This window comes from Centroberyx affinis, unplaced genomic scaffold (genome assembly GCF_046629955.1).
Source record: "Centroberyx affinis isolate AG114_WGS23_722 - 3 ecotype Tasmania unplaced genomic scaffold, CSIRO-AGI_Caff_v1 ptg008416l_1, whole genome shotgun sequence".
NCBI lineage: Eukaryota > Metazoa > Chordata > Actinopteri > Beryciformes > Berycidae > Centroberyx > Centroberyx affinis.
Window position 1 is genome coordinate 34,135 of NW_027284178.1, and position 15,866 is coordinate 50,000.

Here is a 15,866-nt window from a genome sequence, read left to right on the forward strand (position 1 = left end):
TGATTTTATAAAATGACCACGTCAATTATAGGCAATTTGGGACACAGCTTGTTAAATAAAGCTTTCACTCCGACGCTGTAATTATCTGTAATTTGCAGACAAGGGAATATCCCTCCGCCACGGGACCTTTGAAAAGGCCGGGGAGTAGTGGATTACATGGAGCTGGATTACAGCCCGCTAATCCTCTCACAGCAAATTGGTAACTGTAATCCGTTACATGAATATTACAAAAAAAAAACCTAATTAAGACGTTTAAGCATAGGTCTATTTCCAATTAAAATCCCGATTACTTGCTGGATTATTTCTATTTAAACATTATTTTACTTAAAATTATAACTGGGTAATGATAAACTAACGAAAAATAACTCGAATGTTATATTTTTATAGGGATTTATGGCGTGTCTGTGAGTTTATAGTGACCTTATATCGTATTTAATGGTGATATTTTAACATATATATATTCATATGGTATCATTTCAGTTGTCCTTTAGGATGTAGTTCATAAATTCTGTATCGTATCCTTCTAAAATATATTATAGAATTACTATTACTAATATTATTTCCTTTCCGTAAGACTAACACAATTGGAATTAATTGTCTGTTTAACTTGGTTTTATTTTATATTATTTTATTTTATTTCGTTTTGAAGCTAGTTAGATTCAGTGGTTGCTGGTTAGACTGGTCAGATGGACTAAAAGGACAAACGGACATTTGGCCAAATTACTTTCAGGTGTAGCAGCGCAATTTAGCGTGTGTGTGTGTGTGTGTATGTGTGTGTGTGTGTGTGTTTTGTCAGTGGACTGAGTGGGATTAGTGGTGAGTCTATTATAGATTGTTGGGTGTTTTTAATTAAAACTAAAAACGTACTTTTTAATTTTAGTTTTAATGACCTGTGTGTGTGTGTGTGTGTGTGTGTGTGTGCGTGTGTATGTGTGTATTCTTGATTTTGGAGCCAACTTTTTATTTTTTGTGACAGATCTGAAACAGTATCCTGTGGGTGTGTGGAGGGAGAGGAGGGCGGTCGACCTCCAGATTAACCACCAAACACACACACACACACACACACACACACACACACACACACACAGGTCATTGAAACACCTAACAATTTATAATACACTCACCACTAAGGCCGTTCAACCCACAGACAAAATACACAGGCAAATCCATGTACACACACACACACACACATTATCTCTCTCACACACACACAAACATACTCTCTCTCTCTCTCTCTCTCTCTCTCACACACACACACACACACACACACACACACACACACACATTCTCCTTTCCACAACTTAAACACAACGGCCAACTCAAATGTAATGGAGCAATCTGTTCCACTGCGGCAAAACACTTTGGTTACTATAGCTGTTAAGAAATGTATCTGGTTAATATGTGGAACAACACTGGAGTACAAAGTGAAATAACATTTTCCATTTCATTTCACACATTTAGCCGGCATTCTTACCCAGACTGATTTACAGCTTCAATTCAATTCAACACTAGATCACCAACATTACACACAACCAATGGAGAGGAATACAAGAGCCATAATGCCCTGGTGATAGATGTAACAGACCATGTGACTGTAGAATAATCATATAAGAGAGTAAAGTGCCAGGAAATTGCTGAAAATAGAAATAAACCCAATAAGAGCTGAGGAGAGAGGTAAGGAGGTCTTTTTTAATAAACATTCTCCTTTTAAAGTAATGATCCATGACATTTTCATATAAATAAATGTCTGCTATTGACGATTGATATAACACAACAGTGAATCAACCTATATCCAGTTCATGAAAGCTTTTATATCTGCTGTTCTAAACATCCGTTGTCTGGTGGCTTTTTCCTGGGAAAAAAATCATCTGGCGCACAGTAAGTGATGCATTTTGTATTTCGCAGTATGGGTGCTAAACACTAAATGTTGATAACAAAATGGAGCTTAAACAAAATACACAAACACAGTAAGAATGCTTGGGTGAAATGTCAGGATCTGGTGTGGGACATCAACAGCAGCTCGGTCACCATCATCGGAAGAGTAAGACAGATAGGAGACGCACCTGTACACATAAAAGATAAACTCATTTGGTCACTCCCACTTGTCTAACTAGGTTTTATGCCTGGATTTAAAGACATCAGTGGTTGTCTCTCTTATTGCAACTGGGTTCCAAAGAAATGGAGCATTGTAAGAGCTCTGCTACCTGCAGTTTTCTTTTTGACTGCTTGGATAGATTGGTAACCAGTGTCCTGCAATCAGAGGGTGTGTGGCGGTAAAAATTGGTGTATATACAGTATGGTGTGATGAGATAAATAGCACACTGCTAGCCCATGTAATATTTTACATATTGGCAGAAGAACCTTGAAGTCACATCTGGCATGGATTGGGAGCTGGTTCAGGGTGGATAGGATAGGCGTTGTGTGGTCAAATTGTCTTGTTTTGGTCAAGATTCCGGAGGCAGCATTTTGTACAAGCTGGAGATTATTAATGTTAGCCTTGGGTAAACTGTAGAACAGGATGGTGCAGTAATTAAGTCTCGGCAGTACAAATGCATGTTCTAAAGCAGTGGTTCTCAACCTTTTTCATATCAAGGACCGCAAATTTAGTCCACATTAGGGCCACAGACCCCAATGTGATGAGATTTTTTCTCTCAGACCCAAATCTGAGAACCCAAATTTGTCCAGAATGACTGTCTGTATTGTAGGTAGAGAAATAACAGTGAAACTATGATCAAAACAGTCATTCTTCTACATTATCAAATGCTGCTAACTTCTTGTAAATTAAATAATGCTGAAGTTTAACTTTTCATCAATTTACTGGGGACCCCCTGGAACCTCCTCAAGGACCCCTGGTGGTCCCCGGACCCCACGTTGAGAACCACTGTTCTAAGGTTTCCACGTCTGATGTTGTTAATATGGGTCAAATTTTAGCGTTCATTTTCAAGGTTGGTAAAACAGTTTTTGTAATGTTTTGTCCTTGATGTGCGACTCAAATGGGAGTGGGATTGAATGTAGCAAGATTTTTGATAGCATTATCTATAATTTAGAGTAGTGTTCTCAAAGAGATACCTGTGTCCAGCTTGTCTGATAACCAACATCTCTTTGTTGTTGGCATTGAGGAGCAGGACATGCAACATTTGACTAAGCATGTCCTAGGTTGAGGAGTTGGGAGCAGTCGGTTTAACAGATATAGAGTTGATTGTCGTCAGCATAGCGATGAAATTGAATGCCAAGTTTATGGTTGATTTCGGTAGCAGTATCATGTAGATAGAGAAAAGCACCAGGTCCAGAACAGAGCCAGACCAGAGTCTACACTACAATACTTTGAGGTCATTCTTTCTAGTAGATAGGACCTAAACCACGAGAGCACCAATCCTTGAATACCATGAATACCTTGAATACCAATGTTGTTTTCAAGACAATTCATGGTTGCACTCAGGTCGAATAGTAATAGCACTGAGGTTGAATCAGAATCAATAGCTTGCAGGAGATCATTGACCAACTTTGTGAGTGCAGTTTTGGTAGAATGAAAAGATCTAAAAGCTGAAACGGTTTGAAACGGTACAAATAAATTGTTAGGTATTCAGTGAGTTGGTTGGCTACAATCCTTTCAAGTAATTTGATAAAAAGGGGAGGTTTGAGATCGGTCTAAAGGACTTTGGATCACGATTTGGCTTTTTGAGTGGTGGTTTAATCATGGCTGTTTAAAGACAGAGGGCACAATTCCAGTAGAAAGTGATGAATTGATTATATCAAGCATTGAAGGTCCTACAATTGGAAAAGGTTTTGCAGGGAGGGTCAAGCAAGTAGGTTGTCTATTCTAGTTTATTTATATGAAATAAACTAGATTGTCGTAGGTCTAGAGCTGAGTACTACTTTGGAAAGCGTGTCTAGGGAGACTAATTCGAATTGGGAGAGTACACAAACAGCCTGGGAAACACCAAGTGAGCTATCCAAGGGGGGAATTGGCAGACAGCCACTGCTACGGAAATATTTTTGAGTGAGATTCATTACCAGGTCAAATAGAAACTTTGAGTTTTCTTATTGGCACCGATTAGCTTAGAGAAATATGCAGTTTCGAGAGTTTGCATTTATAATTCTGTAAGATGTCATTCATGCAAGACAGAAAACTTCAAGTCTAGTCGAGCTCCATTTACGCTCTAGTTTTCTGCAGGCCAGCTTAAGCGCACGTGTCATCAATAAACCACAGTGCTGGTTTCTTAAAATTGTTTTGTGCTAGTTAACTAACTAGCTAGTTATGACTGAATCTAGTGTTGAGTTGGGTTGTGTTTAGTTCATTAGTAAAATAATCAAGGGTGTCAATATAAACAGAAAATAGAGCAACAACTTTGGGCAGTTGTTCAGAGAGTGTTGCATATTGCCGTGATTACTACGAGGACAGGTGAATTCAATTTGGAATTTAAGAACGTAATGGTCAGATATGGCTGGTACACAGTGGGAGACCAGCAGATCAGAGACAGATCAGCATGTTGCCGCTGTGATGGGAGGCTTCACAAACAAGCTGAGTAAGACCAAAGGTATCTGTAAGTGCTGAGAAAGCCTTGCTGAGGGGATGCTAAGAGGAAGTGTTCTTTATGGGAATGATGAAGTCACCAATGATAAGAACCTTATCAGTTTGAGATTAGGGCCCCGGTGGGCGGTAAAGCATTAACATGGAGAGTGACAACTGCAAAATATAGCGAATGCATAGAGTTATTCACAGCTGTAAGGACACAAAACAAGGGCCTCAAATGAAGCAAATGTGTTTGGATTAAAATGAATATTAGAGTTAAATATTAAGGCAATGCCCCCTCCTATATTTGCTGTATGAGCGACGTGACAACTGACAAGCAAAGAATCTAAGGGTCGAATAAATAAATGTTGCAATCTGACAATAGGGTGTGGTAAAAAATTCTGGCAAGGCCAAGGAGGCAGACCTTCAATACACCAGGCAGCGTTTTTACACCGGAAGCAGTCAGGAGCGGCAGGAGCTGCTTGTGATTATGGGATTCGCAAATATTGATGTTTTCTACTGTTGCACTTACCCTAAATTGCTCGGGATTAGGATGTCAGCTAAACGGCTAAACTGTTTGGAAAAAGGTTCAGCGTAGCAGTGGAAGCATTTATTCACAGTCGACCTCACATGGGAAACTTGCTTCCTCTTCTTAAATCTGGCAGAGAACAGTGTCTTTTTAAAGGGAAAGACATGGTGGGGAGCCTGAACATTTTGCCACGATACAAATATACCATAGAGAGCTGTTACTATACTATAACTTATTTACATATTTGCTGCTTTGAGGCAGCACAATGTAGCTTTGGTAAGAAACTATGGTTTATGCAATAATGATTTCTAAATTGAAGAAGTTCTACTCTCACACAATGTTAAAGGGAACCATATTGTTTTTTTTAGGGGGCACTTAGTTTATTAGTACTGGGTGAAGAGTTCTTTTGCAAAACACTACATATATATCTATATCTCATAATTTACTTTTTTGCTTTGCTTTGCTTTGCCTTGCTTTGCTTTGCTTGTGTTTTTCACAGGTTCAAATATCTCTCCCAAACCCACACACTGGAATTTTAAGAAGCCCCTGATTTACTTAATGTGCTATGGGAAGCAGCATCCTGTCGCCCCTGGTGCAGTTCACACCGTATAGTTTTATGGAATACTTTGGTTCACAGACTTCAGACACATCGTATTGTCCTAATGAACTGATGGTAGCCCGCCTGGGGCTGAGGACGCATAGCAACACAAACGTCTGCCGAGAAGAGGAGAAAGAGCGAGAGAACAAAAGAGAGAGAGAAAGAGAGCGTGTTAGAAAGCAAAGGGCCACACATAGAGTACATTGCTCAAATGACAGGAGAGTGGTGGTAAAGTTAGTTTTTAACTTAAATACCTAGAAATTATGCAAGGTGATGTTTACCAACCCGGCCGGTATGTGAGGCTTCATACCAAAGATACCAAAGGGACGAAAGAGGCAAAAGATCTAATGTTGGTGAGTCCAGATTTCTCTGGACAGAGCGCTGCTCACTGCTGTTTAGGAGACAGTTTGTTTTACATACACCTTAAGTTTCAATTCGTCACTTTCTGTGGCTGAAGAGTGTGCATACCCAACACCAGGATTTAATTTGGGGAAATTGGTGGATCTAAAGCTCTAAATTCAAGGGGATGTGACACTCTTGTCTATAGAAGCCCCACTTTGTGATTTTGGCTGCTTAAGCAGCTTTCAGCAGCTTTAAATTTTTCTACCAAGGGTGGACTGGAAAAGAACAGAAGAATTAGTTTAATAGCAATTTTTACAGTTTATCACAGAAACGTTATTGGGGATTCATGTTTCATTTTGTCACTATTAAAGAATTCAGGCTTGGTTATCCAAAAAACTGAATTCATGCATACTATTCCTATGATCTTAGACAGTAAACTTGATGTGTGAATGCTAATTTAATGTATTTAGTCATATTAAGGACAAGGGAAACGTGCTGAAGACAAGAACAACAATAAAAAAACATTCATGAACAAGTCAGAAGCCAGACATCAACTTATATCATGAGGTGAACTGCAGCCTTTGTGTTAATTTATTGGGTGTGGGTAAGTATATTACTGCTTTTATAGAATAATGGGTAAAAGAAATAACAATACAGGAAAATAAACAGGAAATGGAAGAGCAAAATTGTAGACCTTGCGTGAGGACAAAGTTTGACTAAAAACTGTGAGACCAAAGACTTCCCGGAATATTGCATGTAGCGCCATATAGAAAGCAGAGAGAGAGAGAGATACAGAGAAAGGGAGCGATAGGAGAAAGAGAGAGAGAGAGAGATTGAGAGAGACAGGCAGAGAGAGACTGAGTAAGAGAGAGAGACATGGAGAAGGAAAACACATTAATTAAAACAAGTCCTAAACAGCAGGGGTCACTTTATATTGGCTTGTTAAACTTGACCCATGCGGTGCGAAAACACACACACACTTAGTTGTAAGTGCAACTGAGATATTGCAGAAACGTGTGTGTGTGTGTGTGTGTGTGTATGCATGCGTGTGTATGTGCACGGACCGGGGTATTAAGTGTGTTTTAGGGTTAGACCGATATACAGTATATGGGATGGGGGGGCTGCCCTGCCTTAAAGAGCTACTAAACCTTTTCATTTGTATGAGTTTCAGCTGAGCTTTTTAGTGTCCCATGATGGTCTAACGGCTGTTTCAGGGGCTTTTCCACCCTGACAAGAATAGAATTCTGGGGGAAAAACACTGAATTCTTGTTATTTTATTAGCATGAAAATGGTCACATTTAAAAAAAACCTCTGCCACCATGCCGGTCTCACCGGTGGTTCCATCATTACAAACGCTGTTGTTGTGCGGCCAAGCTTTGTTCAAACCGCAGAACTTTAATTTCAATTCTAGCCAAGATCCCAAAGTTTCCAAAGACACCAGGCTGAATTACAGGAAAATGTGTATAAAATGATGCACAAGACAATCTAGAGTTTTCCCATTTGATGTAAAAAAAAATGGCATCTTGGGTTTGAATATGTCACTCAGTATAAGCAGCTACAGCTCCAATAAGGCATTGGAAGGAGCAGATATAGAATATCTACGTGACATTGTCAGAAAAAAACTGTTTTCTAACTTTGAAACTGAATTTAAGGGGGAAATCAGAGTTCAAGGGGTTAAACACGTTGAATACCGGCCACAAAATATCAGCTATCGGCAGCTTCACTCCAAAAACACCGGTATCGGTATCGGCCCTTCACAAACCCATATCAGTCAAGCCGTGTGTTTGCGCAGATCATCGCTGGAGGCAGGGAAAGGAAAGTAGCGTCAGCCGCCGATCTTTCAAGACGCTGTTATAAACTTTCCTTCCGCCGCTGAGTTTTCCTCTCCGCTCCGCTCGCAGCAGTTGATGTCATCACCTCGCCTCGCCTCGCCCTCCTCAGCCTCCCCCCTGCCTCAGAATACCAAAGAGCAGAGATGTAGCGGGAGGGGTAGAACCACCTCACCTCACTTTACCTTCCACAGACGTAACCCCCTTCTCCTGTCGATATAAATCTGCCATGCATTCATTTCCTCTACCCGTGTAATCCTTTTCAGGATCAACAGGGAGCTGGAGCCTATCCCAGCAGGCATTGCGTAGAAGGCAGGAAAACACCCCGGACAGGTCGCCAGTCCAGACACACACACTCACATTCATACCCATGGGCAATGTAGAGTCGCCAATCCACTTGATTTGCATGTCTGTGGAATCAAATTGATGTAAATTGCATGAAAATAAGGTTTTTCCAAGATAATGCGTAAGTCCAAAAATCCGTTTTATATCCATTTTGATCAGATGTTTCATTTAGTGCTTAGTCTGAAGATCTCATTTTATTAGACAAGTTTAAAAGCGTGTAGAGTATCACCCGCTTGGCTGAGAGTCTTCGCTGAGGTGCCGGAGTTACGAGTCAAATCCACCGTGAAAAAGATTTTCCGCACACTTGGATCCATGCAATTTATGTTTATTACGCCAAACTTTAGGTAGTGCCTGGAAGATCTTTTTCACTGTAAAACCAGTTTATGAAATGATTGTTGTAAGGCATTGTCACTTGTTAAAAGAAAAGACATGAAAATGCAAGAAAAGACTAAAAGAATCCACCAATTGGCATACGTTTGTGTGTTTATGTATGTTTATTTTCCCTGTCATCTGGCCTATCCTGTTAGATTGCCTGCCCTTTTCAATTGTACGCATAGATGTTGTTTACCGTAATCTGTTACCTAGAACCCACAGCTTTGGTGAAAATCGTTTTTCCTGTGTTGTGCCCTTCACAGGTCGCTACAAGTCCCTGTTTGCCCTCTGTCTGTTCCTCTGTGATGTTGATGCGCATTCTTCTGTGACACCTGGAAGCTGAAGGCTCAGCACAGGAAGGTAAGAGCCTAAACACTTCTGAAAATAAACATGGAGCGTGTCCAAGTGGATCGGCGGTTTAGGGTGCACACCCTGTACACTTGACTTTGTGGGTTCATATCTACTCATAGTCCCCCCTACGTCCTTTCTGTGTGACTCTTCTTTCCAGACCCATTTCTTCCCCTGCTGCCCTTCTTACAGTTTAGCTTATCAAAGCATAGTGGCACCCTTGCTTCAGAGAACAGGCTTAAATACCCATGAGATACCTCTGTGTTAAAAGGATACACCATGTTTTTGGGAGATTGGCCTACTTGTCAACTTGTGTGTTAAGTGATGTTGAGAACATAGACACCAAAGTCATCCATGTGTCCCTGGTAGATCATTGGCTCTGGTGCTCTATCCTAACACTTTAACATACACTATGTTGAGTGATAGTGGGCTCCGTGCTAACACTTTAGCATACGCCATGTTGGGTGATAGTAGGCTCCATGCTAACACTTCAGCATACACTATGTTGAGTGATATTAGGCTCCGTGCTAACACCTAACACTTTAGCAACCTGGATAGCTCTGATAAAAAGCCCTTCTGTTCTGTGAAACAATTGTGGTCAGAGCTCTGGGTAAACATCTACTCACAACCAACCTAATACTTTAGCATACACAATGTTGAGTGATATTAGGCTCCGTGCTAACACCTAACACTTCAGCATACACTATGTTGAGTGATAGTGGGCTCCGTGCTAACACTTTAGCATACTCCATGTTGAGTGATAGTAGCTCCATGCTAACACTTTAGCATACGCTATGTTGAGTGATAGTGGGCTCCGTGCTAACACTTTAGCATACTCCATGTTGAGTGATTGTAGGCTCCATGCTAACACTTTAGCATACACTATGTTGAGTGATATTAGGCTCCGTGCTAACACCTAACACTTCAGCATACACTATGTTGAGTGATAGTGGGCTCCGTGCTAACACTTTAGCATACTCCATGTTGAGTGATAGTAGCTCCATGCTAACACTTTAGCATACGCTATGTTGAGTGATAGTAGCTCCATGCTAACACTTTAGCATACGCTATGTTGAGTTAGTGGGCTCCGTGCTAACACTTTAGCATACTCCATGTTGAGTGATTGTAGGCTCCATGCTAACACTTTAGCATACACTATGTTGAGTGATAGTAGGCGACTAGCATTATCCAAGGTAAGACTGACCCTTTAGTGATGAAAAATTGCAAAAGTGCAAACTTTAACACTGTTCCTCACTGTTACTACCTGATTATGACACCTGATCTGACATGACCTGACATGTTCATGTTGTTTGGTATTATATTATGCTCCAGCGTCATATTTGGAATGGATATGGCTCTCATAAACCGCATAACCCATATTTCATTGCCTCCTAAATCACTGCCTGACCACAGTGAAGCGCCATTCATGTGAATGCAGTCAGAAATGTAGTACGGATTCTGTTACAGTGCATCTGCCGAAATCATAACTTTTCTTTGGAAATCATACCCATCAATATATCATACCCATCAATATATGAGGACACGTATACATTGATTTCAAACTTTAGAAAAAGCTTTCATCTATGTTTCATGTAGTTTTGAGTTATTGAGTAAAGTTTTCTCATCTCTTCGAATCAAAATAATGTTTTCCATAAGAACTTTTTACCTCTTTAAATGAACTTTTAAAGTTTTACTTACATTGCATGAATAACTCACTTTTGACCAAAATATCTGCTAGAACCTAATTTCAAAGTCACAAAGAGAAAAGTTCAAATCTTTCAAGTGTATTTTATGCCAATTTACGAGACTCTTATTCTCGTGTTTTGGTCTCTAACATTGTTTGAAAGTGTTTCTTTCTTTGTTATTCTTCCTTGTCACTCCCTCTTTTTGTTGGCTAACCTGTGGGTTTGGTTGGCTGTCTGCTTGAGAGCCTGGAGGGGGAGAGAGAGAGAGAGAGAGAGAGAGAGAGAGAAGATGGACAGCTCGTTTGTCACGCGTACACACACACACACACACACACACACTTCTCTCCTCCCCTTTCCAACTGTGTGCCACATGAAAGGAGTGTACACCCTCTCTCTCTCTCTCTCTCTCTCTCTCTCTCTCTCTCTTTCTCTCTTTCATCTGCCGGCGGTGTGTTATTAGGATCCAGAGACTCCAGAGTGTCTGCTACACTGTCACCTCCCACAGCCTCTTCACACGCACTCTGTGTTTGTGTGTGTTTCAGCGTGTGTATATGTGTATGTGTGTAATATATAGATGGGCGCAACCTGCATCTGTATTTGTCTGACTCACTCACTCTGACAGACACACCAGGAAAGCACCATCAGCAAACTGCCTATGCAGTGTGTGTGTGTGTGTGTGTGTGTGTGTGTGTGTGCGCGTGCATGGGTACACTTGCAGGAAATAGAATACCACAGTAAGCGATTCAAATACAAACATTTTATTTTTTTACTCAAAATTACATATAGTTTTTTTTCAAATAAATGCTCCTAAGGCACCAACTGTCATGCCACTTTTGATCTACAGTTGACACTATAAATAAGACCTGAGTTCAGCACATATATAGTAGAATATATATACAACTTCTTTTTCAAATGTTTTAGCACCTACTCATTGTAGCACTTTTGCTCTTGAATATTTTTTAATATACAGAAACTGAGATCAGGGCTGGGAATTTTTTGTAAGCATAACCTAAGAATTCCACTCTCTATAGATGCATTCAGGGAAAATATGTCAGGGACAAAATGAATTGTGCGCCGCAGTTAAACATAACTGACTTTTGAACTGATTTGCATAGGCAATTCAAAGAAGCCGCACAGACAGAATCATCATTCATTCATTCAAATGCCTACCAAAGTTCTCACAGCAAAGCCCCGTGTCGACAGTTCAGACGGATTGAATTTCTTTGCTACGTTCACACCGCAGGCCTTCATGCTCTGAATTGCTGCTAGTAGCTGATTGTTGAATGACTGCTCATACCTATTCTGGGATGTAAATCATATCCAACAGTCACTGACAGTGACGTCAAAAAGATGTGTTTGCAGAGTAACAACAACAAGAGATGTCACGTCCATTTTTGTACCTATGCTACGACACATTTCGGTGACAGTATGCATACCTCCGCATCTGATTTTATACCACATATCCAAGTGGTCCAGATCAGCATTGGAAAAAATGTGATCTGTGTCACATGTGAGGGAATAAATCAGAATTGGGACACTATGCTGCAGTGTGAACGTACTTTGGGAGACAAGGACCCAAACAAGAAAAGTCTCCCACACCTGAAATAATTTTTGTAGAGGGACTCTGGTATCCTTTATTGGTAGGGGAGCTCTACTTTTATCTTGCACCGTGTTGTGTTTTATGGGAAACGAAAGCCTTTATACAAAAACAATGCTTGGATGTAAACATTAGACGGTGCTTTGTGAAGGGCAGTGAAAAAGTGCTAGAACTACCTTCGGACCCCTGTTTGGTATCGTACGGCTTCTTTGAAAACACAGAAGATTCATCGATGTGTTCGGTTATGTTTTCTGTAGATGAATTCTTCATTAAAAGGCGTAATGTGTCCCAGAGTTTCCCTACCATAGGTGTTTCATTAATCTGGGTTTCAGTGGAGAGTTTTAGTGCCCTATGATGGTCTGAATGTTGTTCCAGAGTGTTTCCACCCTAACAAGAAGAAAATTCTGGGGGGGAAACTGAACATGTGTCATTCTTTGGCATGGAAATGTTCAAATAGTCAAAAAAGATGTTGAATATCGACAAAATATCGGCCATTAGCGGCTTCAATCTGAAAGCATTGGTACCGGTATCGGCCTCCAAAAACCCATATCGGTCGAACCCTAATCTCCATTACGATTTCTCTGTTCTGACATCTTAATCTTGGGAGAATAAGTCGTCTGCATCAGGTTTTACAGTCACGACTCTTGTCTGGTGATCACTGCCAGGTTTTGCTTTGGGTCACGCTACCACTCCAGATCCTGGTGTTGAAGCACAGAACTCCAGTCAAAACGCTATGTAAAGTCTTTCCCGGGTGTTACGGCAGTCAGTAGACGGCTCCCATGCTCTGTGTAGACGGCGGCGCTGGTGACGGCGTGTGGTGCGTCGGACCCGTCTGCGGCAGTCCTAAATGCGCACCCTGCTGCTGGAACCAGTTCTGGTGCGTGTACTCGTCCATGTAAGCCGGCGAGGAATCGACTTGCGGCTGATAGAGACCCTGCCCCCTACTGGTAGGATCCAGCACTGCGTTATTCTTGTTGCTGCTGCTACTGATGTTGCCGTTTGTGTTGCTGCTGCTGCTGCTGCTGTTGTTGTTGTTGTTGTTGTTGTTGTTGCTTTTGTTCTCCCAAACGGCCGGGGACGGGGGAGAGTTGCAGGCCATGGAGTCGCTGGCGTCCGGGCTTTGGTCCACAGGGATTTCCCCGAGCGGAAACTCTCCGTTCTTGTAGAGCTTCTTGAACTTGGAGCGACGGTTCTGGAACCAGATTTTGACCTGGAGGGAAGAGCGTCGTATGTTGAGAAAACATAACGATGCCAAGGCTTTTTCCAAAGCCTACTGGCCTCTTTCCTCAGCTCGATCCCTACTTGCTATTACAATAACATATAACTAGCATAGAAATTCTTTAGCAATAAGAAACAAGGCAATAAGTGAGATTTTTACCGCTCCATAGCACAAAATGACAATACTTTTATAGGGTTGCTGATCAATACCAATCACTCAACGTGCCAGAGACTGGTGTAGGAGAGCAGTTCTTGCAGTTCCTACTGGTCGCCAATAGAGGTCACTAAAGTTCATAGATTACGTCATGCCCCTGTAAATGTGTGAGAGCCTTTTAATTCTATAAACAATATCAAGTCCACGAGGCTATCAAACAAATGACTTACCACCAGGATTAAAATACAATAGGACAGCACTTATTTTATTTCCTTTTGTTAATGTGAACCAAGCATAACACTGAAGAATGATTTGCTGCACCTGCATTATGTCTGACACTACAGGTTTTGTGATTTATCACTCAGGCGGTCATAAAGCATGTGGCAGTAAATCATTAAGGCAGAGAAATCTGACTGACTAAACCAGACTGTCAGAAGAGTGGCAACTCTCGCTAGGGCGCTGATCCAAAAAAGGTTGAGAACCACTGCTCTAGTATATTTGATTCTAGTGTATTCTATTACAGCATATTCTACTAGTTTCTAGTAGTTTTAGTATAGTGTAGTATATTCTTCAGCTAGTGTATTCTACTCTATTATACTCTATTCTATACTATTATAATCTATTGTAATCTGTCACCAAATGTACAACATTGTATTGTAATCCTGTTGTATTGTGTTCTATTCTATTCTGTTGTACTCTAATATGTTGTGTTGTATTCTATTCTATTCTATTCCGTTCTACTCTATTGTACTCTGTCACCAAAGGTATACCATTGTATTGTAATATGTTGTGTTGTTTTGTATTGTATTCTATTCTATTCCCTTCTATTCCATTCTATTCTATTGTACTCTGTCACAAAGGTATACCATTGTATTGTAATATGTTGTATTGTATTGTATTGTATTGTATTGTATTGTATTCTATAGTACTCTATCACCAAAGCTATACCATTGTATTGTAATCTGTTGCATTGTACGGTATTCTATTCCATTCCACTCTGTCACCAAAGGTATTCCACTGTGTTGTATTTCATTGCACTGGCTCGCCCTCTGCTCCCCTCCCTCCTGTGTGTCCCACCTGTGTCTGTGTGAGGCCCAGCTGCGCGGCCAGCTCGGCCCGCTCCGGCAGGGCCAGGTACTGGGCCGACTGGAAGCGCCTCTGCAGGGCGGCCAGCTGGTAGCTGGAGTAGATGGTCCGGGGCTTCCGCACCTTCTTGGGCTTCCCGTTGACCATGCGCACCTCCATTTCCGGTTCCTCTTTCACTGGTGGAGGAAAAAAAGTGAGGCTGAGTAAAGGACTACATGAATTATAGTGAAGAGTAGCTCCTAACTGTGGTTGTTTATCATTCATCGTTCATTCTCTGCCAAAGAATATTCTGATAATATTCCTTATGGTACTTTGTGGTGTTTATTTTTATCTCCTGGGGTGCCACTCTAATGTTCTTATACTACTCCTATAGGGACTTAAAGTTTGTCTGTGATATTCTATAGAGAGTTTATAGTGACCTTATGGTAGTTTATCACTATAATATTCCTATGGGGACTTATAGCGTGTTTGTGATGCTCAATAGTGAGTTTTAGCGACCTTATGATACTTTATGGTATTTCTGATCTTCTATTATAACACTATAATGCTCCTATAGTATTACTATAATATTCCTATGGAGACATGTGTTTGTGATGCTCAATAGTGAGTTTATAATGATAGTTTATGGGTTTTTTGATCTTCTATGGTATCACCATAATGTTCCTATAATATCCTCCAAAAAAATATATCATAGCACTCATATGGCTCTTTTCCATACCGGTTGCCTGCTTCTCATTTCCACCAAACAATGCCATGAACGGCAGCTTGTATTAGGTCCACGCATGGCAGTTTGTGCAGAGATGCTGCAGCACCAAAATAGACGCGGCTGCTACAACCCCAGAGTTTCAAAGAAATTCCGGGCAGCACTCTGAACTTATAATTTTGGTCTGAGTGTCTCCCACAGACGTGGAGAGAGAGGGAGATTTATAGGTGCTTTTCATGTAGCCTGGAGGCCTGCTTGTATATATCTCCCCTGTTTTTTCTTATAGCAGATTTGTTCCTTCTTTCAGACATAAAACCCACCAATACACAAATATATATGTAGCCTACACACATTCATTTGAACATATTATGTATTGACATGTATAGAAAAAACACATTTGAAAGTCTTGTCTTTTAACCATATACAGTATGTACAATACATGAAGGAAATTGAGGTCAATATTACAAAAACTGCCACTTTTGTACATCTTCTACATGCATGGTACAGAAATACCACATTTGACATGGATTATATTTAAATGCATTAA

General features: G+C 40.8%; 1 protein-coding gene across 1 annotated transcript; it reads right to left on the reverse strand.

Annotated features, from left to right (window-relative positions):
- Window positions 1-11,352: 11,352 nt before the first annotated feature.
- LOC139640130 (homeobox protein Dlx3b-like) lies at window positions 11,353-14,787 on the reverse strand. Its single transcript, XM_071514301.1, has 2 exons — window positions 14,608-14,787; window positions 11,353-13,368 (listed from the first exon to the last, which is right to left on the reverse strand). The coding sequence occupies exons 1-2, from the start codon at window positions 14,773-14,775 to the stop codon at window positions 12,922-12,924; spliced, it is 615 nt and encodes a 204-aa protein (XP_071370402.1). The 5' UTR covers window positions 14,776-14,787; the 3' UTR covers window positions 11,353-12,921.
- Window positions 14,788-15,866: the final 1,079 nt, after the last annotated feature.

What these genes read in the sequence shown, in the direction of transcription:
- LOC139640130 (XM_071514301.1), bottom strand. Translation starts at nt 14,775, where the DNA reads ATGGAGGTGCGCATGGTCAACGGGAAGCCCAAGAAGGTGCGGAAGCCC. An exon ending in TGGGCCTCACACAGACACAG is followed by an intron (nt 13,369 to 14,607) that starts GTGGGACACACA and finishes TCTTCCCTCCAG; the next exon opens with GTCAAAATCTGGTTCCAGAA.